Genomic DNA, 23,456 nt, shown 5'->3' on the forward strand with positions numbered 1-23,456 from the left:
CTTGGAAGAGTTTGTAACCATTTGACCTTGTCCCTTGGGGTGCTCTGGTGAACAGGTGTTCCCCCAAATCCTGATGTACACCCCTTATATACTTGGTGGCTCCCTATAAGGGGTGTACATCAAGATCTGGAGGAACGCCTGTTCACCAGAGCACTGCAAGGGACGACTAGGTCAAACAGTCACAAACTCCTCCAAGACCACTTCAGGCTGGACATAAGGAAAAACTTCTTTACTATCTGAGCCACCAAGGCCTGGAACAGACTGCCTTCTCTAGACTCCTTTAAGAGACATTTAGACATTTATCTTGCTGGGATCCTTTGACCCCAGCTGACTTCCTGCCCTGGGGCAGAGGGCTGGACTCGATCTTCCGAGGTCCCTTCCAGCCCTAATGCCTATGAATCTATGAAGTCTATTCAACCACAGTTTCATACTGCACTGGTAGACGTTTGAGTTAGTGGATTCAATTGGAGAGTATGCGTGTGTGGCAGAGAACACAGTACAAAGAGTTATTCTAGTAGACACCTCAAATGGGGTTTAGTAGATACAGAATAATGTTTCTGTAAAGTATGAGTAGAGTTCCATATTTTAACATAGTTATTATAAATCATCCCTACTTTAAAAGAAAAATAAACTTCTACAGGAAACCTGACTGAGCTAGAAACAGAATTCTGACCTCATGATAGTCCTTGAACCACATACATTCTTTTCTTGTAAAAATAGTTGATATCCTGCAGCAGTGGTTGGGAACTTTTAAGCTGTGGGTCAGAACAACCCAACTCCAGCCTGACATGGCTGGCAGCACATCAGAAACCTGGGTTGGGGGTAGACAGCCATTTCTGCCAGCCCCACAACCACCTCCCAGCTGCAGCACAGGGACAGCTGAAAGCAGCACAGCCCTGATACAGGTGCAGACAGAAGAACTGTGTTGGGGCCATTCAGCTTCCAGCTGTGTCTGCACTGCTGTTGCTTCTCCCTGCTGTACATTGGCCCTGGCCTAAAGAGATAGCAGAGTTTTTTTCTGTATAGATTCAGTTGGGATTATTTTTACTGGCTCATCTGTTTCAATAACCAAGACAGAAGTGGTTAAAAAAATTCCAGTGAAAAAGATTATCTTCTTTTTTGAAAGAAAATAGCTTCATATTTTTAGCTACTCTAGATTTATTCCTTTAGTGCTTCTACTGTAATTTGGAATGGCATAATTAGATATTTTACAGTGGTTGAATTCATTGGCCATGATCAAGCCTGTGCTTGTTTCATTTCTCAGGTGCAGTTTCATCACAATGAAGCAGCAAGCCAGGGAACAATTGCTAAACAGCCTACCAAGATGCTGACTGCACAGTTGTTACTTTGCAGTCATTTAGTACTTGTATAAACAAGTACTCAATACAAGTACTAGTATTACACGAGTACTAAATGACTGCACAGTAACCTGAGTTACTCCGCAGTAGTGCCAACAAACACTTTTATGATGCTACTGCGCAGCAGCCTAATACTACTGCACACTAACACTGTATTGCAGTTTTTGCCATGCAACGCTACTGTTTGGTAGTATTGGTCTACCACACAGTCAGCCTCTCATGGTACATACATGGCCTGTATGTGTTACATCCAAAACAGAAGTACTGCAGTTCTCTTAACTGAGAAGGAAAACTTTGCTGACAATATCAGGTCTTGCCCAGGCATATGTCAAGGAAGTATGTACCAGCTCCAGAAGCCTTATGGAAACCATAAAGTAGAGAGATACAACTGGATTAAATGCCATGGTTTGAGTTATATGTGAAAGCAAGTTAGATGATCTGCTAACCCCTGTTGGGTTACAACTACAGAAGAAAAAGGGTTCAACCTTGTAGCTTCCAGACAGCTCATGGCTAGTAGTAGTAAAGCAATTTAGTCATTAAAAAGTGATCTCTCAAAATTAGAATTAAGTTAATATTAATGTTTTGTACATTAAGGAAATTCACAATTAACATAAGAGCATACACAAATGGAGTGATTTTGCTTTCTTTAGACACTTGCCTAGAATGATATAGATTAGAAATAATCCTGTTGTATCCAGGTGTGGGGCTAGATGACCTGTTAAACAGCCCTAATTTTTCTATGATTTGATGATGATTCTTCGAATTTGTGTTATAAGGGACAGAAAGCTTCTCTCAAACATAATAGTTAAACAGCCAGCAATTGGCAAGCACTTTGAAGATGACACTTATGTGGATACTACCTTGGTTTACTGTGGGAGGAAAAGTTAGCACATCTTTAGTTACTTGTAAGAGACATAGGTTTTAATTTCCCAAGCTTTGACAAAATTTACTATAACTATATACCTACATTTGACTTGAACTTAGCATGGTGGGGCCCTGATAACAAAACAGCTTCTAAGCACTGTACAACCACACACAAAAAAGCATAATCCTTACATCACTGGCTTTCCAGTCAGCGAGAGAAGTATGAGGGAAGAAGGGTGGGAAGGCAGAAAAGACAGCGTGTATGTTTGAAGCTAATAAAATTAGGGGAGGTGGTTATATGGCAGCACAATCCCCTGTATATTGCACACATAGAGGTCAGGGTCCTTTGCCAGCATTCCCATATGCAAAGCTTCTCCATGCCTATTATTCTACTTCAAATAGGCTAGGCTGCAAGCCAATTCCACATTCCCTTCCTTGGGAAGATATAAAAGATAGTTCTAAGAGATGTGTCAAAATCTTAACTAACCTACTTCATGTGCCTTGAAAATAATGTTTATTAGAGTAATTTACTCAACTTACTCTGTGAATCAAGTAATTCTTTAAGTGCCTGTATCCACTGGTTACACAGCTGTTCATCAATGCACCCAAACGTTATTTCACTGCACCGCCAGCGGTGGTTTCGTGCTCTTTTAACATAATGCACTGTCAAAAGAAGTCAATTTAATCCCATAAGTTTTGCATGAAGTCTGAAATGCACTTTTTGTAGCATGTGTTCATACTTAAACACTAAAACATAACGAAAAGGCATTAATGGGTACAAAATTATGACCATTCCTTCCTGGAACATTTTTCTATTGGAATGACGAGGAATGAAAACTTTCATATAAAAAGTATTCAAAAATGTGTTTCACATCACCAGATAACAAAAAACATAATCACAGTAATTCCTTTTAAGTTCAAATTACAGTTACTGCTCAAATATTGAAAATGGACTTTAACAAGAAATACTACCTTTTCCAGAAACCAATTACAGAAGTGATTTGAGAAATGCAAAAGCTACTCTATCCATGTGCCTGAATTTTTGTTTTGAAAAAAAATACATCATTTCAAGTTTGAAAAGTTCAAGTAATAACTATCTTTAAAATGCATAGGGCTCAGAATCTCCCATTTCACACTAGATGACAGAGAGACTAAAGGAATGGAGTGCAATTAAAAAAACCTTTTAAAAGTCAATTTTAGTCCTCTCTGGTAGTATGTGCGTACAGGGGAAGAGAACCAGGAAGTAAATGTCTCTCTCATGAGTAATAAATACACTTAAAGTCTTGAAGAATATGTTCTGGCCACATAGTACTGACATTATGTTTGCGCCAGGAGAACAGCCTCTCCTAGCACAAAGACAGCATACAGCCATTCAAAGGCTTTCCTGCAGAAGAAAAAAAAAGGATCTTTCACAAGAAAGTTCTACCTCTTCCAACCAAGAAGAACTCTCTCTGCCTGTATTAACTTGAATGGCTGCCCACTTCTCTTGGGGGTTGAGGACACCCAGTATCTATTTCTCCTCCTGCTGTCCAAGGGAAACAGAAGGAGAGAGACAGTGCTCAGAGTCAAGCTGTCATGGAAACCTGTGGGAACCCCACCCCTATCCCACCAGTAAACTTGCCTGCAGTATGAGGGGCCATTCTCCTGACTTGGAAACCCTCCTCCAGCCCTAGAGGGCTCCTGATGAGAAAGAAGAGCCTCTGCCCAGGGCACTCCTCCAGTTCAATCTGGAGGTATAGTTTGGAGGAGACCAGAGGATGGGGGCAGAAAGGCAGGTGCACGTGCAGCTGCAGCTGGAGCCATCCTGGAACTTTCCAGGTACAATTGGGAGCTAGAAGATTACCTACCTCACCTCCCTCCATTCTAGTTCTCTGTCCCCAGGCGTTAAATACTACCCTCTCTGGCTCACCACCCTGATTCACAGCCCTGCCACTTTAAATTCCACATGTTGCCCAGCTGGGTGGCGTACACAGCAATTTAAAAGCTGGGGCCCAAAGGTAGAGAGGCTCTCCATGGCCCCATTTCCACATACCTCCAGCATGGGGTGCCACCCTGTGTGCACCCCATGTAGGCTGTCAAAGAGGTGACTTAAAACCCAGAGAGCTGCCTACTGACAGCCTGCCACACTTTCTCTGCATAGCTCGCCAGCAAAAGGGCTGAAATGCATGTACACTCTAGCCCCTAGCCTATTTTTCTACCTGTAAGAATTTCTCTGAAGTTCTTACCAGTAAAAATGCATGCCTATCTACGGACTCTAGTCCTCCAACACAAGGTTTGGGCATGCCACCTTTCTGGGGTTAGGGGAAAGGAGTTGACATCACATTGCTAATGAGGCTGGATTACTGTCAGACCCCACTTCAATATATGACTGAAGTACCTGCATACAAAATACGTGAGAATTCTCAAGCTTGGCAGAAAAGCTGGACACCGGCCAAGTTTATTTAGGACTCATTTCCCAATAGCTTTTATTCAATTCCCTAGCGAAGTAGTAGAGAATCTACAATTCTACAATGCTACAATTATTTGCTTGTTGAGAGAGGTATAATAAAGCAAGGGTTATGATTAAATTACAGAACTAAATACAAAAACATAGATAATTAAAAATGTCTTTTTTAAAGCTTTTTAATAGTAAAAGAAAGCTATTGGTCACATTCTTTTCTATAAAAGCTCTTTTCATAACTTCCTTTTAGACTGAAGGCCTTTTAAAAATTTTCCTAATTGCCTTCACAGGACTAAATTATAGACTAGATTTCAAGAATAGGATTAGTTACTATACCTGTGAAAGCATGTGGTTTTGACATTTTTTGCCATTTTCCGCTATCACATTGCTTCTTATCAATTTCGGTTTCTTCTACAGCAATGATCTCAGAGGCTGGAACAACATTTTCTGTGAAAACACAAAATCCATGTATATCAACAATAAAGAAGAATCTTAAAACAGCTTCAAAAGTTTAGTGTAAGTTATATGTTCATATACAGTGTAAGGAGTAAATGAACATCAGACAGGAAACGATGAAAAAAGTTGGTGCAACTAAGTCAGGAATAGAAGGCAAACTCCTATTTGCCACTTGTCCTTTCTTGGGATGACACTAACCTAAGGCTGCCTTGATCAGTAGAAGCCACACACAACTTTGAACACATGTAACAAATGCATTTCCTAAAGTTAGGAGAACTGGGAACAGTGAAACTGCCACTGACCCTGTTAGACCTTGTCTATCAGTGGGAGATACTCAAGACTTCAGAAAGGAACTACAAGAAATCATAAGTACAGTAACACAGTGGGAGCTAACTTTTGAGTATCACTCTGACACCCCTTCTATTGCTGTTCTAGTGCCTGTTCTATTGCTCTGGTTTCTGCCTGATCTCCTGCTCTGCTTTCTGCCTTATCTACTGCTGTGCTTCCTATCTCCTCCCTGTTCTGCCCTGTGCCACACCATAAGGCTGTGCAAAGCTTTGGTTGCTGATTCAATTTGGAGGAGATTCCGCCCAATTTGGTGGCCGAATCTCCAAATCCAAATTGAATTGGGAGATCCATTAAATTCGAAGATTCCAAATCTATTTGGAAAAGAGTCAGAGAGATTTGGACTGGCTGGGAAGAGGCAGACACAGTCAGGTGGCTGCAAGTTCTCCTATGGTTTCTCTGCTTGTGCCTGTCTCTCCCCGGGCAGGGGGAGTCATGGGAGAAGTCCCATAGCTGTCACACTCACCAGCTGTAGCAGTGGCAATCGGGGCCTCTGAGGGTTCGTGGCAGAGCGCCCCACCGCAGCATGGGCAGTGGAAGGCAGCCAGGATCACCCCCACACGCCTGGTACCCACATGGCAGCTGCCCCATGGTGCAGGTGCAGTGCAGCTTGGCAGGGCATGGTGTGCTGTCTGGGATCTGGGACTGCTGGGGCTGAGTGGTGCCAGACTCTGGCTGACAGGTAAAGTTGCCCCAGCTCCCAGACAGTGCACAGCACCCTGCCAAGCTACTCTGCATCCGCACGATGCAACAGCTGCTGTGCGGGTACCAAGTGGAGATGGAGGGGGACAATCCCCACTACCCCTCATTGCTCCGTGCTCCACAGGGGGCTCTGCCACAAACCCTCAGAGGCCCAATCACTGCTGCTACAGCCGGTGAGTACAGGGATTTTTCTTTCTTTTTTTTCTTTTTTTTAAGTGCTGGGAGGCTGGGGCCAGGCAGGAGATGGGGCCAGGCAAGGCAGCCATGGGGGCTTCTCCTGCAGCTCCCCCTGCCTGGGAAGAGGCAGGCACAGGTGGAGGAGCCATGGGAGAACCTGCAGCCACCTGGCTGTGCCTGCCTCTCCCCAGCCAATCCGAATCTCTGAATCACCACCAAATCAGCACCGACTCTCTGATTCTGATTTGCCCAAATCAAATGGGGTCAGTGATTTGAATCACTGAATCGAATCACTGTCCTCCGAGTCAGCCAAATCTGAATTGAATACTTCCCTATTCACGCAGGCCTACCACACATGCTGCTTGTGCCACCACTTGTGGTACTCATGCCACAGGATTAGCCACCCCTGCAGTAAGACATAGTGATGGAATATCCTGCCTACAGGGGAAGTTTTTAACCCATTAATTACAGTCAGTTCATGAAGAAGAGCTGTTCATATCAATTCTTAATTTTTTAAATCCTACTGAACAATGCCTCACTAGCTGTTTTGGCAGTGGATTAAATATTAAATCATGCTGCTACAAAACAATTAAAAATTCCTTAATATTATTTTACAGTTCTTGTCTTTCAGACTACATATGTTTTGTTACTGTATTATGACAGCAATCCACTACTAAACTTTTCTATAATAGTGCCTCTGTAGCAAGCTACAGGCTGGCACCTGAAGCACTTAGCAAGCTGACAATAAGCCACCCCATAAAGGGCCTCACCTGGCAGGCAATCAGCAATAATGGGGGGGTGGGGTGTTAACTGGCTGACAGGATATAAAAGGACAGGAAGGGGGAAGTAAAGGAGGGGAAAATGTTTGAGTGGGAAGGGAGGATTCCTTGAGGGAAGACTAACAGGGTGAGCCCAAATCCATGCTGGGAGTATTTATTTTGGATTGCTTGAGATTTGTAATTAATCCCTGTGGTATAATTTAACTCAGGACTTTGAAGTTTGTGTTGCTGATTTCAGGTTAAAAATGTGTTCATTAGGATTGTTTTTGTTTTCTGGCTGGGTCCTGGGAAGCAGAAGAACCCGGCATTTGAAACCAAAGAAATGGTCCCTTGGTCTAGACTGAAGGGCTCAAGAACTGAACTGAACGATGGAACTGGGCTACATTCTCCTCTTGGTTGTCTTATTTTCTACTGTAATGAAATTATACACTCCAAGCCTTATCACTTGCATTGCTTTTCTGCTGCACTTTGGGAGGTGGTGAATAGTCACTGAAGTATTTAAGGTGAAATGAGAATTGTTTCTTGGAGTGGTTTCTATTCCACTCTTCATACAACCAAAAATTTTGGGGTGAGGAAGGTACAGGAGCAGGTACTGGCTTTGTAGAAGTTCTCACTGAACTGTCCATAATAAGCATCTCTTTCCCTATAGATTATGTATGCAAGAATAACTTGAATTAATCAGTACACTACATCTGTACACTCTGTCTTCTATATGTTGATACACTTAAAGAATATAGTAGGTTAAAGAGGCACTGTTTTCCTCTACAGATTCTGTGCTTCCTACCCACCTACAACCTATTCATTCAATTGATTCATCTATTATACCCCACTTCTGGTACTGAAGAAAGGTATGCTGGTTCATCTTTATAGATCGGTCTAATCCCACTATTACTCTTATTTAGAAAGCTGACTCTCTTAAAAATTCTATAAATATCTGAAAAATAACAGTTTGGTGTAAAATGTGCTAGATGTCGTAGTTGTAAGGTGTGGATAAGATTGAGGCAGCTGTTTCTTTAACAGTCATGAGTATAGATATGAGTGAATGTATTTGCTTAAAAAAGGACAGAAAACTTCAGTTTTACCATGAGAAGGTATCTTGGGGGTGTGTGGGGGAGAATCAAAAACTCAACTAGTGAGCAAAAAAAGCAAAGGAGTTGGGGCTGCATTAGTAGGAGTACTGTATACAAGACATAGTAGGTAAGAGTACCCTTTTACTTGGCACTGGTTAGGCCTCAGCTAGAGTACTGTATGCAGTTCTAGGCTTTGCATTTTTAAGATGTAGATAAGATGGACAAGATCCAGAAACAAGGAACAAAGATGATAAAGGGACTGGAATACAAGCCATATGAGGAAATGTTGAAAGAACTAGGTATGTTTAGCTGGGAGAAGAGAATATGATAGTAGTAGTTTTTAAATAACTGGAAGGTGGTCATAAAAAATACACCATAACGACAATCTTGAGCAACTGTTCTCACTCTCTACAGAGGAAGATGCAAAGCAATGGCCTTAAACTACAGGAAAACAGATTAAGATTACATCTCAGAATATATTCCCTTAATGCCAGAACAGTACAACAAGAGAAAAGGCAGCCTAGTGAAGCTGTAGAATCTCTTCATTAGAGCCTTTCAAGAAAAGGCTGGATAAGCTTTTGACAGGGATGGTTTAGGAACAGCGTATTGTGCATTCATGCAGGGGTTAAATGACCCCTGATGTCCTTTCCAGCCTCAGGACTGTATACCTAATTCTTTCATATGGGGTTGCTACAGCAAATGGTCAGCTCTTTCAATAAACTGGGTGAAAAAAAGTTATTTTAATACTGAGTTACTCTGGCTCTTTAAATAAGAAGTAGTAAATAAAAAAAAAAAACCTAATAAGGGGGTGTGGGAGAAGATGGCCAGGAGAAAATGAGATGGATTTAGCTCTACCTTTTTGCCACTCTTTGCATCTTATCTTTTATTTTGAAATAACTGGCACATTCCAATGAGCTTGATTAGGGAAGGCAGCTTTGTTATATTTATAACAACTGCAATTTAATTATCAAATTCACTTTCATATTACTTGCACATGCTAAATGGAAATCATTCCAATTAAATAAAACTTAAAATGCCAGATTGTTTTAATGCCCATTTTGGAAAAGAGCTTTGGTGACTGGATGCTAAGGGTAATAAAAGAAGGCACATTTCTTTATTGTACATTGTCTATATACCAAGGAAATAAAGCTGCCCAAACGCACAGATAACAACTGGGTTACTGCATGAAAAATATTCAAATCGCTGTTACTGCAAGATTTACACAGAGCCACCAAATTTATCCTGGCACATTTTACATGGCTTAAGTTTAAAAGACAACCTGTATCCCAAACTGGGTTTTATGAAGATGGAGAGTCTCTCAAATGAAAAATGGCAGACCTAGGTAAATCAGCACTGAGCAGAGAGCCTAGAGAATAGCATGCTGTACAATTTCTGCTGAATTCTCCAGTGGAATCCATTTCCTCTCCAGAAGCAGACGATGTTTTTTGCATCCATGCTTTTCCACTGGGGAAGTTCCAGACTCCAAGCTTATTCTGACGGCTTTTGGTTGGAGAGTAATTTTGAAGTCAATACCATGATATGGTAGAATGCCTATCACGCTAGCAGGGAAGTCATCTATTGTCTTTGGCTGTTGACTTATCATTAAAGTTTCAGGTTCTAGATGCAGAATTATAATGCAGGATTATAGTGTTAAAAAAAATAGAAGCTGACTTACAACTGGACTTTACAAGGCAAAAACACAAAAATCATCACTTAATGGGGATAGGCTCGTCAGGGGAAGGGGAAGATGAGGGTGGAGGAAACATCAGACTGCCAGACCAAACAGCACCCACAACTACAGCCCAGCCCAGCCCAACGAGCGAAGCGAATAAGCAGGTAAGAGATAGGGGCCAGGACACACATCCACAGGAGGCCTCAAATGCCTCTACACAAACGCTCGTAGTATGGGTAACAAGCAGGAGGAACTCACCCTCCTGCTGGCTGACACCAGCCCGGACATAGTGGGGATTACGGAAATGTGGTGGGACACAACACATGATTGGGCGGTGAATGTCCAGGGCTATAGGCTGTACAGGAGAGACAGGATAGGAAAGAGAGGTGGGGGCACGGCACTCTATATTAAGGAGGAATACACATCCTCGTCAATTAGCAAGGAGTCTGGGGAGGGGCACTTTGAAGTGCTTTGGGTTAGGGTACAAGGCAGTCGAGGGGAAAGAGACTTAACGGTGGGAGTCTACTACAGACCTCCCAACCAGGCAGAAGAGCTTGACCAGGAATTCTTGGGTCAGCTCACAGAGTTAGTGAAGGTTAAGGATGTGGTAGTCATGGGGGACCTGAACTTCCCAGACATCTGCTGGGAAGAACAATCAGCCAGGTCTGAATGCTCACGTAGGTTCTTGGACAGAGTGCAGGACCTCCATCTAACCCAGGAGGTGCACAGCCCCACCGGGGAGACGCCTTGTTGGACCTAGTGCTGGCCATGGGTGATGACCTGGTGAGGGGGCTGTGGGTGCTCGACCACCTGGGCAACAGCGATCATCACCTGCTGGAATTCACCATCCAGCACAAGGTGGCAAAGGCATGCAGTAAGGCAGCGGCCCTAGATTTTAGGAGGGCAAACTTCAGCAAGCTAAGGAGGATAGTTGGAGAAGTGCTGAGGTCCCAGAGGGGAGGGGAGCCAGGTGTCCAAGGAGAGTGGTCGCTCCTTAAAGAGATGATCCTCCATGCCCAAAGGAAGGTAATCCCAACGAGGATCATAGGGAGCAGGAGAGCACACAAGCCTCCATGGCTCACCAAAAGCATCCAGGAATGTCTCCTTGCTAAAAAGGAGGCTTACACCCAATGGAAAGAAGGGGTCATCACCAGGGAGGACTATTCTGCAGTTGCTCGGGGATGTAGGGGGTAGTTAGGAAGGCCAAGGCAGAGATGGAACTGGGACTAGCTTCCCAGATTAAGGACAATAAGAAGTCCTTTTTTAAATACGTAGGGGGTAAAAAGAAGGTCCCGGGTAATGTGGGGCCCTTGCAGGATGCGCTGGGAAATTTGGTCGTCACACCAGATGGCAAAGCTAACATGTTTAACGATTTCTTTGCCTCTGCCTTCCTAAGTAGGGACCAGAACAGCCACCTCCCTGCTGGGCCAACTTGGGCCCCGGGGGAGGCACACCTGGGCCACGGGTTAGCGAGGATTTAGTTAGGGAGCTTCTGGAGGGGTTGGACGTATTCAAGTCAGCCGGTCCAGATAAGCCGAGGTCATTGCAAGTCCCCTGGCACAGCTTTACGAGCACTCGTGGTGCTCTGGTGAGGTACCGGAGGACTGGAAGAGGGCCAACGTGGTTCCCATCTTCAAAAAAGGCAGGAAGGAGGACCCGGAAAACTATAGGCCGGTCAGTGTTACCTCGATCCTAGGCAAGCTGTTTGAGAAAATTATGCTGGCACACATCCAGGAGGGGCCAGCAGGGGACTGCATGCTTAGGGGCAACCAACACGGGTTCATCAGTGGCAGGTCATGTCAGACCAACCTGGTGGCCTTTTACGATCAGATCACCAGATCATTAGATGCAGGGGTAGCAGTGGATACAGTCTTCCTGGACTTCCGGAAGGCTTTTGACACTGTCTCTCACCCCGTTCTCATTAAGAAACTGGGGGGCTGTGGCAAATGGGTCGCCAACTGGCTGGTGGGCCGCACCCAGAGGGTGGTAGTGGATGGGTCCTTCTCAACCTGGAAGGATGTGGGCAGTGGGGTTCCGCAGGGCTCGGTCCTCGGGCCCGCGCTGTTCAACATCTTCATCAGTGATTTGGACGAGGGGGTAAAAAGCACCCTGTTCAAATTTGCTGATGACACTAAGATGTGGGGGGACGTGGGCACACTGGAAGGATGCAACAGGCTACAATCAGACCTAGACAGGTTACAAGGGTGGGCGGACGAGAATAGGATGGGTTTCAACACAGACAAGTGCAAGGTAATGCACCTCGGGAGGAACAACCGGCACCGTACCTACAGGTTAGGGAACTCCCCCCTTGTCAGCACAGAGGCAGAAAGGGATCTGGGGGTCATCATTGACTCCAAGATGAACATGGGCCGGCAGTGTGGGGAGGCAGTTAGGAAGGCCAACCGCACCTTGTCATGCATCCACAGATGCATCTCCAGCAGGTCCAAGGAGGTGATCCTTCCTCTTTATGAGGCACTGGTCAGGCCGCAGCTGGAGTACTGTGTCCAGTTCTGGGCGCCGCACTTCAAGAGGGATGCAGACAGCATGGAGAGGGTCCAGAGAAGGGCCACTCGTATGATCAGGGGACAACAGGGCAGGCCCTATGAGGAGAGGCTACGGGACCTGAACCTGTTCAGCCTCCACAAGAGAAGGCTGAGGGGGAATCTTGTGGCCTGTTATAAACTAGTCAGGGGGGATCAGCAGGCATTGGGGGAGTCACTGTTCCCCCGAGCACCGCCAGGAGTGACCAGGAATAACGGTCAGAGGCTGGCAGAGGGTAGGTTTAGGTTAGACATCAGGAGGCGTTACTTCACGGTCAGGGCGGCTAGGGTCTGGAACCAACTTCCAAGAGAAGTGGTGCAGGCTCCTACCCTGGGGGTTTTTAAGAGGAGGTTACATGAACATCTTGCTGGGGTCATCTGACCCCAGTATTCTTTCCTGCCATGGCAGGGGGTCGGACTAGGTGATCTGCTCAGGTCCCTTCTGACCCTAGAAACTATGAAACACTATGCAAGTTAAGAAAATCTCTCTAAAATTTCTCATAGATGCTACCCTTGTGCCACCATAAATGTGTTTATGTCAACAGAAGTTGCAAATAAAAAGGTGTTCAAGCCCACTGTTGCACTGCAAGGCCCCAAAATACTGCCCCAACCAAACGTAGTCAATTTGGGATGTATTAGTTTGCTGATCCCCTGCAGAGGATTTCCGCAAGTGTGCTTATTGGGGTGCTGCTGAGCTGCAACTTAGGGTGTGCATCTGTAAGCCGGAGAATATGCATAGGGGCTCCCACACTTGCAGTTATAGTCCCTGGGAATTCCCCTGGAATGAGCATCTTGCTGCTAGGCCACAATCTGCATATAGCACCTGGGCTGTTCCACAGGATCAGACTCCAGAAATCCCCGGAGCAGCAGAGAGCTAAGCCTGAGGTCCAACTATTTATGGATCCCAATAAAGTGCACTAACACATGGCCTGGTGGAGCTGATCCTGCCCTGAAGACAATGTCTATTTTATAGCATGGATACTAGTTTACTTGCTGTTTGACCATTTAATTTTATCCATGGTTTGAAAAATCTCAGTGCCAAACTAACTTAAAAGGCTGCAGTAGTACTAGAAACCATGCAAGTACTACAAAGATCCATTGTCCTTCTAGACCAGTAGTCACCAACCAGTAAATCGTAATAGTCAGAGGCTCCATGACTGACCAGTCGATCTCGGTCTCAGTCCTAGGGTTACCATACATCTGGGTTTTCCCAAACATGGCCCTTTTTTTTTGGACCCCTGTCCTCGTGTCCCGGCAGGTTTTTTAAATGTGAGCAAATATCCAGGTTTTTGCTTTGCCTCTGCTTTCTCAGGCTGGCTGCTTGGGGCTGGGAGCAGCAGACAAGGTGATTGGCTGTTGGGGGTCACATGGTCTACATGTGCGCCTCGGCAAACTCCCAGGAGAGAGAGAGAGAGAGAGAATGTTGCATGCGCAGCACAGCTGGGGGTGCAGGGGCGGCGGGTCAAGAGTGAGGGGCAGGGGGCTGCAGGGCACAGGCAGCATGGGGGTGTAGGGGCTTGGGAGTTAGGAGCAGAGGCAGGGCATAGGCATATCACTGCCCCCCATCATATATTCCCCCGCTTCTCTTACCTTCCACCTTTCCTGCCCGCAAGTGTCCTCTTTTTAGGTACTGGAAAAATTATAACTGTTGTTTCTACACTATTCTTGGAGGTAGATCCTAGGTTGTACTTTAATTCAAAAAGTAAGCTTGTGCTTAAAAAGGTTGGAGATCACTGTTCTAAAGAAAGGACTTCAAGGTCTAAATCAGTTATCAGTTAGAATATGTAATTTAAAAGGCATAAATTCCCTTTTTACCTCTTCTGGTCTCACTCTGAAGCATGAGAAATGACACCTAGATAATTTCCCAACGTCTGAATCAGTTGGATCCAATTTTTCAAAAGTTATTGATTTAATACAGAAAAAAAACCCATTGTACTGAATGTGAGCCTCACTGGCCTTAACTCTGACGTTTTCTTGGTCAAAATGGTAGGAGAGCAATCCACTGCCTACTCTCTCAGAATTTCCTAAACTGGGAACCTGAATAGTGGCAAGCTGCAACAGATCTTACTAAGACACCACCCTTCTCCCCTCTGCCTCAATAAAATGAACTTGAATAATCCCCAACATGTCTACAGAAACAGAGTGGTTCTCTTCCTCTCTCTTTTTGTTGAGAGATTATTCCCTTAGAAGAAGTCCATATTTATCTACTAACTGTACTCTTGATGCCTTTCCCTTTTGCAATTGTCTCTCCATGAATAGCATAAATCAGTCTTAATAAGTTGTGCGTGGGTTTTTTTGTTTGCTTGTTTGTTTTACTGTGGGATTTTTTTTTAAAATGCTTAAGGAATGAATACATCAAGCACACATTTCACATCATAGTCTTTCCTCCAAACCAGGAAGATCCACCACCACTTTCTTTTTGTATTTGGCTAGCTCCACTTGCTTCAGTAAAGTTGATTCCAGATTACGGAAGTGTTTTCAGTCAGGCTTGGTGGCGTACCTCCCTAAGTGCTTACAGCTTTATTGACTAAATGAACAGCCAATCGAGTACAGTCTTTGCATAAACAATGCATAATACTTTGCCTTTGTTCCAAAGTCTGTCTGTAATTTCAATACGCACAGAATCATTAAATCATTAAAAGTGAAGCAAGACTAAATTACAACCCAAAGTTCCCATTCGTCCTTCTTGGAGGAAATCAAAATATATATTGTATAGATGCTGTTACATGCAAGGTTCCTGTTTTAATTAAACAAACTTCTTGAAAGCTACAGCTGCTCTGCTTGACCATGATTAACTCCAGTATTGAGAGAGATTTCTTTCCTATGCTTAATTTCATGTCCTTCATGATGCCAGCCTCAGGACTTTGAGTTAGTGCTGCTCCAAAGAATAGGGACACTTTATAATGTGAAAATTCATAAGGCAGAATGCTACCGACTAATTGTGGCAGGGCACCTTTGGGTGCCTGCCACTTCAAGGGCAGAGGCAGGCAGCTACCAGGTGTCTGATGAGGGCAACTACTTTGGAACACAAAGCGTATAACGACTGCAGTTTGCTGCTGCCAGCCCAGGCAGAAACATCGCCTGGCTGAGCGGCATGGGACGTCTAGAGGTGAGAGCAGGAGGCTCTGGGTCCTGGGCATGACCTAAAACTGCACCCTCCCAGGGACGGGTGGCCTGGTGGGGCTTCTAGTGGTGCAGGAGCCCCCAGGAAATGCCAGGCCAGTTACCCTGCTGGTGAAAAGCAAATCGGTGTGCCTTCACCCCAGCCCCCACCATGTGGTGGGTAATTCTGAGAGCTGCGGGAGTAGTGGGGCCAGGTATGCCCACATGTAGGTGCCTGGGCCCAGCAGGCATGCAGACCCCAGCGCCCCCAGAGATGTTCATGTGTAGAGCACTGGGAGGCCCTGCCCAGAGTAGGGCTGAAGTGGGAGCAGGCCTGAAGGACAGTCCGAGGGGTGTGCTGGGTAGGGCCAAATGGGAGTAAGCCTGAAGGCCAGAGCAAGGACCAGCTCCATGAGAAGTCAGTTGCAAGCATGAGACAGAGACCCCAGGGTGGGGTGTAATGTAAAGCTGCCTGGTGAGGGGCTTGGGGAAGAACTAGCCCAGGGTTTGGCACAAGGCCGGACCACGTAGCGCAGGGGAGCTCACGGGAATCAAAGGACTGAGTGGTGAAGCCAGTATGTGAGTAGTGAAGCCTGATGGCCCAAGAGGGGCCGCTCAAGCAGGAGCAAGGGCAGTGGCGTGTGACCCAGTAATGGGCGGTATGCCAGAGGCCCCAGTGAGAGGCGGGGCGTAGTATGAGAGGGGAGGCAGTGTGAATGCACAGGTGAGTGGAGCCAAACTTTGGATTGGGTTTGCTCTGGTCTCAGACCAGGAAGTAATACTAATCTGGCTGCCATCTGTGAGGCATGGGCTGTGGTGTAGGGAAGGTTCAGAGCTGCAGATAGCGTCCCCTAGCATCAGGGCAGGACATGGGCAATCTCCCACATTATACCGACAGTTTATGGAACAGCAAAGGTGTGGCAGGTGAAACTGGGCAGACTGCCCAATGGACACAGGTGGATGGGCCAGCATGAGGCCTGGCCCCAGGAGCTGCCCCCTGTCACACTGATGTTGTCCGTTTGATTTTTTTATTTAAACTAACACTTGGATCTGTGTCCTAAAGTACAGCAAGTGTCTTGCTATGACAATATTTTAATGAAAATTTGGCAGTATTCAGTCATTTGCTAGTTGTGAGTATATTTAAATAAACAAGTTAAATTCTGTGAATATTAACTTGTATGTCAACCCCCCTAGCTCCTTTTCAACTACTTGAGACAGTTGCGTTAATCATCTTATGTAACTGAAGTCCATTTGGAAAACTATTGTAGACATAGACAAAAATAGGCCTCTACATACTGTATTGCTACTTGTTCCTCTGCTAAATCCACATCTAAATGTTGCTTTGAAACTCACTAAATTAAGGATATTTTTTTATAAAGAAAAGAGAAGCATAGTCATTTCATTTTGATATACAAGGAAAGCAAGCATATGCTAAAGTTCAGGAAACTAACAGTTTTAACAAAACTATTTTTAGAATACTACAGGTTTTGCAACTGTTATAGTAACTCTTGGTAACTGCAAAGCTCAAATTTAAATAATTGTTCTTTAAGCTGCTACAAGTTTTTTTTTTTATATGTTATATATAATGGAAACAAGGCACTAATAAAATTAAATATATTACACATACTGGCGCATTAAGGCTATATGGCTTTCCTTTTCTCTCTTCAGTTTGCTGACAATGGGCAAACCAGAGTCAGCAAACTGAAAAGACAGTCTAGTCACCACTAATTTAAGATCTGGGTAACAATGATTTTACAGAAAACATACTAGTTGACAGACTAGAAAAATGTCTGCAAAAACTATCATTGTTCCAAGGATAAAGGGCTGGGAGGGAAGTGTCTTGTGCTTGACGTACAAAATGTCTAACTCTTATTCACAAAGTGAACCCCACCCTGCTCAAAACATGGGTTTTTAGAAGGGATGTAAGACACAAACTTCAGAAAAATCTTATGACTCATGTTTGCACACTTAACAGTGCTAACATTCAAGGGTGCCATGGGGTGCCAGGTAAAAGATCTTGCAGCACCCTGGTTGAGAATCACTGGTTTACATGCAGACCCGCTCTGCCCTGGAAAGTAAAGACAACATTTTTTAAGCCAAATTCTGCTCTAACTGACAGTTCTGGCAATTGCACTATTTCAGCACAGGAACAGAAGAGAAAAGCTGAACACTACAACTGGAAATTCAGCAGGTTGGTAGATATTTATAAACCAAGAAATAATCCAGTCTACAGAGATGTGGCACTGGTTGTGCCTGCCACTTTAAGGGCCTGGAGCTAGCAGCTACCAGGTGCCTGATGAGGGCAGCCATTTTGAATCTGGGTCTGCCCATATAAACAGGGCAGTTCTGCTGCTGGAGGCCAGGCAACAACATCTCCTGGCCGGAGGGCTGCTGATATCATCTAGAGGTAAGGGAGGAGCTGTAGGGGACGGTATGGAGGCTCCTGGTCCTGAGTACGACCTAAAACTGCACCCTGCCAGGAGTGGGTCGCCTGGTGGGGCTCCCAGTGATGTGGGAGCCCCCAGGAAATGCCAGGCCAGTTACCACCCCGGTGAAAGGCAGGTCGGGGCACCTTAACCCCAGCTCCCACAACTGGGTGGGTTACCCCTTGTTTGGAGGGTCTGGAAGGTGGACCCCAGAGGAAGAGTGTGAGGCCATGGACTCATGAACCTGTCTGACATTTCCCCCAAATGGTCAGTGCTGGGGCCAGGACCGGAAGGGTCAAAGGGCCAGGGGCCCACCGTGAGGAATGCCCTAGAGCTGAGGGCCTGGGGTTCCGACTGGCATGGAGGTGGGCCAGGGCTAGTAGCCCAGGGTCCCAGGGGGACCACACCCGTGAGAGGGAAGCAGCTCAGGGAATGATGTTTGCCGAGGATGAAGGTGGAATAGGCCACCTGAAGAGAGGAATACAGGTGGGGTTCAATTAGAAAGACTCTGGGGCCCAGTGTGGGGGGCCAGTGATTATAATAACATCAAGATGCCATCTGCAATGCTTGGGCTTCGGTGTAGGGGAGGAATGGAGCTGCAGATAGTGCCCCCTGCCATTGGGGCAGGAAATGGGCAGCCTCCCGCTTCATTAACATTTGTTACATAATTAACAACAAGGGATGGCAGGCGAGAAGGCGGGCAGTTAGCCCAGAAATAGGTGGGCGGCCCATGGTTAAACTGACCCTGAGAAGGCCCCCTGTTACAAGAGCCAACACATCTAAACAGCAATAAAATATTTTAAGTTTCAATATTAACTGAGTACTTATGACTAAAAAGCATAGTTTACAGATGTAATATGGAGATGTTTTATTCTTCTTTTATTTAAAGAGGCAGCTTTACAAGACAGAATTAGTTTGCCTACTCAGCTTTCAGGAACATAAGTGACGATATCTCAAACTAACTCAGTTCAATGTTCTGAAGATCTAGGTCCAAAACTCTTTTCCTGCCACTGTTTCAAATTCAGAGCCCCAAGTCCTCACTGGCAAGATCAGAGTATTCCAATGTATAGTATTCCATTCTGATTATTTATGATAACTAATCTCAGTAATCCTATATAAAGTCCACATTTACAACCAGTACACACAGCATTTGCTAGAACATGGGAGTCAATCCAACTATAGCAGCTCTCAGTAAGTGATAACATGGTTAACTTTACAACCTTGCTTTTGAGGGAGAGAGACTCTTTCCTAACAATAGCAATGTACAGGGAATATGACGTTCTAATGTATAGTTCTCTTTGGGACCTATGTGGTTTGCCACATGATTTAAAAAATGAAACGGCCAATTAAAATTTGTAAACACATTTCTACAAAGCCAAGATCTCATCATCATGCAGAGCAAACAGTATGCTCTGTCAGACAGCTTGTGTAATTTGTGCAAAAACTTCTGATACACTGAATCCTAATGCAGAAAAAATTTATTTTACACATATTCTACAGTAATTAATACACAAAGTAGACAAATCATTTTAACTACAGAAATGTTATCCTTTTCCATATTGATTTTGCTTCCAAAATTAGAGTCTTCATTCAAACCTCTTTGAAGTATTCATAAACGTCTTTTCAAAGAGCTGACTACAGACTAAGTGTGCATTAATATTAAAGCAAATCTAAGAGGTGAAAGTAGGAAAATATTAATGCATGTTGTACTGAGGATCTCCAAAGTGCCAATACAAATAAATATCCAATATGCTGTCTGCTCTCCAGTAAGTTACATGTACTGAGACATTTTCAGTGCCTACAGACTTTGTCATCAGTTAGGACTGGATCACAAAATTACTCCGAAGGAATACTAAAATAAAGGTTAAGCTTGATTAATCAATAACTGAGCATGATTTATCACTAAGAGCCAGGCATGTGATTTTTGGATACAAAGTTGGAAGAGAGAAATTCCATTAAAAGTACTTGAACTCAAATGCACCAAAAAGATTAGAAGTAACAGAACAGAGTTTAAACTGAACTTAAAGAGCAAGTGTGGGAGGAGAGGGGTATATATGTGTATATATACACACAATATTCTTAATGCTGAAGTCAAATAGACTAAAAACTACTTCTAAAAAAAGTAGAAGCCTCACTGCATTATTCAAATGGTTGGCAACATTTTTGGCCAGAGTGCCAAAATCACCCCAACTTCCACCCATGCCTCAACTCAGCATGCTAGAGACGGGGGTGCTGCAAGGGGCCCGATTCTTATTGCTGACAGTGGCTGCACGCATGTCTCTGGGTAAATGGCAGGGGAGGTGCTGGGGTTGTGCTGCCCCAGTCCCTTCCCTGCCATGTGCTGCAAGCTGTGCATTCACCCACTACCGCCACAGAGTTGGTGCCAGGGGTCCAGAGCCCAGCACAGCTGTTTGCAGCTTCCCAGCTGCCTTCCACAGCTAGCCCAGAGGTGCACACACAGATGTTGCAGCCACAGAACTAATACTGGGGCTGAAGATCTGCAGCTGCTAGCAGAAGCTGCCCAAAGTCTGGGCTGGCTGTAGTGTGCCATTCTCTGGCACATGTGCAGGGGTGGCCAATACCCTGCATTATTCACTAAATCAGACTGAAGTAAACATATGAAAATATATTGTGGCAAGCTGGCACTAGCAGGAGTGGTGAGGTAAAGAATTACTTTGCCATAAAAGTATAACAAATATATTGTGGCATGAACAAACAACTTAACATTAAAACACAATTTATTAGAGGATAATAGCAAAAGAACTAGCTGTAACAGCTGAAAAGTGTCATTTTTTTCCTCACAAAATGAAATTTTACTAGAATAGGTGGAGTCCCCTGTTGTTCAGTGGTAGAATTCTTGTCTACCACACAAGAGACCCAGGTTCAACATCTGGACACTTATACAACTACACCCATGGAGGCACCAAACATCTGGACTTGGTTTGGCCTCTGAATTCTATCTCAATGGCCTAAGGCAGGGATGGAAGGTCTGGGCAGCCTCCACTCCTCCATACTCCTGCCTAGGCACATGCATCAATGGTCTGGGTGACCTCATGCGTACACCATGATATATGGGAATGATGCATTTGTAGGGAACAGTTAAGGAAGGCTAAAGTGGGACCAAACTTAGATTAGCAAAGGGAATCAAGGACAACAAGAAATCCTTCTTTACGTACATAGGGAACAGGATAAAAACAAATAGGAGTGTAGGGCCATTGTTCAGCAACTCAGGAGAACTGGCTACCAACACCCAGAAGAAAGCTTAAGTTCTGAATGTCTACTTCGCCTCAGTCTTTCACCAGACCAAGGGGAAAACAACACCAGGTAGAGTATAGGATAAGCACGGTAAGAATAATCGCCTACCTACTGTTGCCATAGAATTGGTGTATGACCAATTTTAAAAAATTAGACATATACAAGTCAGCAGGACTGGATGATCTTCATCCAAAAGTGCAGAAGGAGCTGGCCGAAGTCATTGTGGAACCCCTGGCAAACCACTCTTCCACAACTTGTGGCACTCTGGAAGTCCCTGAGGACTGGAAGAGGGCCAGTGTTGTGCCCATCCACAAGAAGGGCAGGAGATAACTATAGACCAATCAGCCTAACTTCCATCCTAGGAAAAATCCAAGAAAAGTTTATCAAGGAATCTATCTGCGATAAGCTTGCAGACGGTAAGATTCTGAATGACAGCCAGCATGACTTTATCGCAGGCAGGTCTTGCCTTACCAACCTCATCTCCTTCTGTGACCAGGGAACTCACCACCTGGACATGAGAGAGCAGGTTGACATTGTATACCTAGACTTCCAAAAGGCCTTTGATCTAGTATCCTATGATGTCCTCCGAGAAAATTGGAGGATTGTGGGCTTAACTCAGACAGTCAGGTGGGTGAAAAATTGGCTGCAGGACAGTCGTAGTGAACAGATCTGTGTCATCCTGGTGAGAAGGGGGCAGCGGTGTCCTGCAGGGGTCAGTGCTTGGTCCAGTACTTTTCAACATCTTTATTCATGATTTGGATGTGGTGATGAAGAGTTCACTGGCCAAATTCGCAGACAACACCAAGTTATGGGGAAGCATGGTCATGCTTCAAGATAGGCTACAGATACAGATGGGCCTAGACAGGCTAGCAAGTTGGACAGATCAGAACTTGATGAAGTTCAACGTCAAGAAATATAAAGTGCTCCACCTCAGAATCAGCAACCCCCAACACACCTACAGGCTTGGCAGCATCAAACTGACTAGCACCACAAATGAGAGGGACCCGGGGGTAATAATAGACCACAGTATGAATATGAGCCAGTAGTGCAATGCTGTAGCCACTAGGGCAAATAATACTCTGGCATGCATCAATCAGTGCATCTCCAGCAAAACCAAGGAGGTGATTCTTCCGCTCTACTCGGCACTAGTGAGACCGCAGCTGGAGTACTGCATCCAATTCTGGGCACTACACTTTAACAAGGACATGGACAAACTTAAGAGAGTCCAAAGAAGAGCCACCCATGTGATCTGTCTTGCACGGCAAGCCATACCAGAAAAGGTTGAGGGATCTGGGATTCTTCAGCCTGAAGAAAATAAAGCTGAGAGGGGACCTTGTAACAGCTTACTGCTACACTAGGGGAGTACATCAAGGGCTTGATAAGGGACTGTTCACCACGGCACCCAAGGGGAATACTAGGAGTAATGGCCAGAATACCACTCCTGGAAGACCAATTCAGGCTCAACATTAGGAAAAACTTAGTCACAGTCAGGGTGTCCAGACTGTGGAATAAGCTCCCTCCAGAGGTGGTGCAATCACCTACCCTGGAGATCTTCAAGAGGAAACTAGACAGTCACCTTGCTGGGGTCACTTGACTCCCAGTTGTCTTTCCTGCTTGGTGCAGGGGGCTGGACCCTATGATCTTCCAAGGTCCCCTCCAGCCTTACAATCTATGAATCTAGGATCCAGATGGATTGACAGTTGCCAAACCAATAGAATAGGTATATCAGCCTTACTGTTTTCCAAGTGGTGCCTTAATCTCTTCACAAAGGAGCTTCCCTTTGTTCCTCTCACACCATTCTCTTTTTAGAACCTTAAACTAAGTCCTAAGTTTTACTAAAAGTTTATAAATTGAGTGTAATAGGACCAGGTAGGTGTCTAAACATTTTTAAAGCTCATCTACCACTTCTTTGCCTCACTCCCATAAAAACATGAAAACTAGCAGCACATGTACCAAAACCTTTTGACCAGGCTATTCCAAATATGGCCAAGTCCAAAACTTAATGTAATACTAAGAAGCTAAAGGGCCTTTAATGAATACTTTACCTCAGTCTGAAAAGATTACTGGTTTACTGTAACACCAGCTTAATAATTGAGCACCAACTCAAAAAGTGCATTAAAATGTATACTGATGTGCACTGATAAAGCTGTATTAGACATACTGCACAGCAATGACCCAATTAAAGACCAAGTTATAGAAAACAGTCAACCTTTGCCAAGCTACTACCTCTTAATTTAGATATTTCTGGCTTGCCATTGGTCATTCACCCT

General features: G+C 44.7%; 1 protein-coding gene across 1 annotated transcript in view; it reads right to left on the bottom strand.

Moving 5' to 3' along the window:
* The window catches only part of CERK (ceramide kinase), a 67,815-nt gene that overhangs the window by 38,615 nt on the left and 5,744 nt on the right, over window positions 1-23,456 (bottom strand). Inside the window, exons 2-3 of the mRNA XM_090042104.1 lie at window positions 4,999-5,109; window positions 2,763-2,885 (exon numbers count right to left, since the gene is read on the bottom strand). Of these exons, the coding sequence (XP_089898230.1) occupies window positions 2,763-2,885; window positions 4,999-5,109 (234 nt within the window). The remainder of the gene's footprint in view (window positions 1-2,762; window positions 2,886-4,998; window positions 5,110-23,456) is intronic.

This window comes from Crocodylus siamensis, chromosome 4, assembly GCF_052110815.1.
Source record: "Crocodylus siamensis isolate JL-2025a chromosome 4, ASM5211081v1, whole genome shotgun sequence".
NCBI lineage: Eukaryota > Metazoa > Chordata > Crocodylia > Crocodylidae > Crocodylus > Crocodylus siamensis.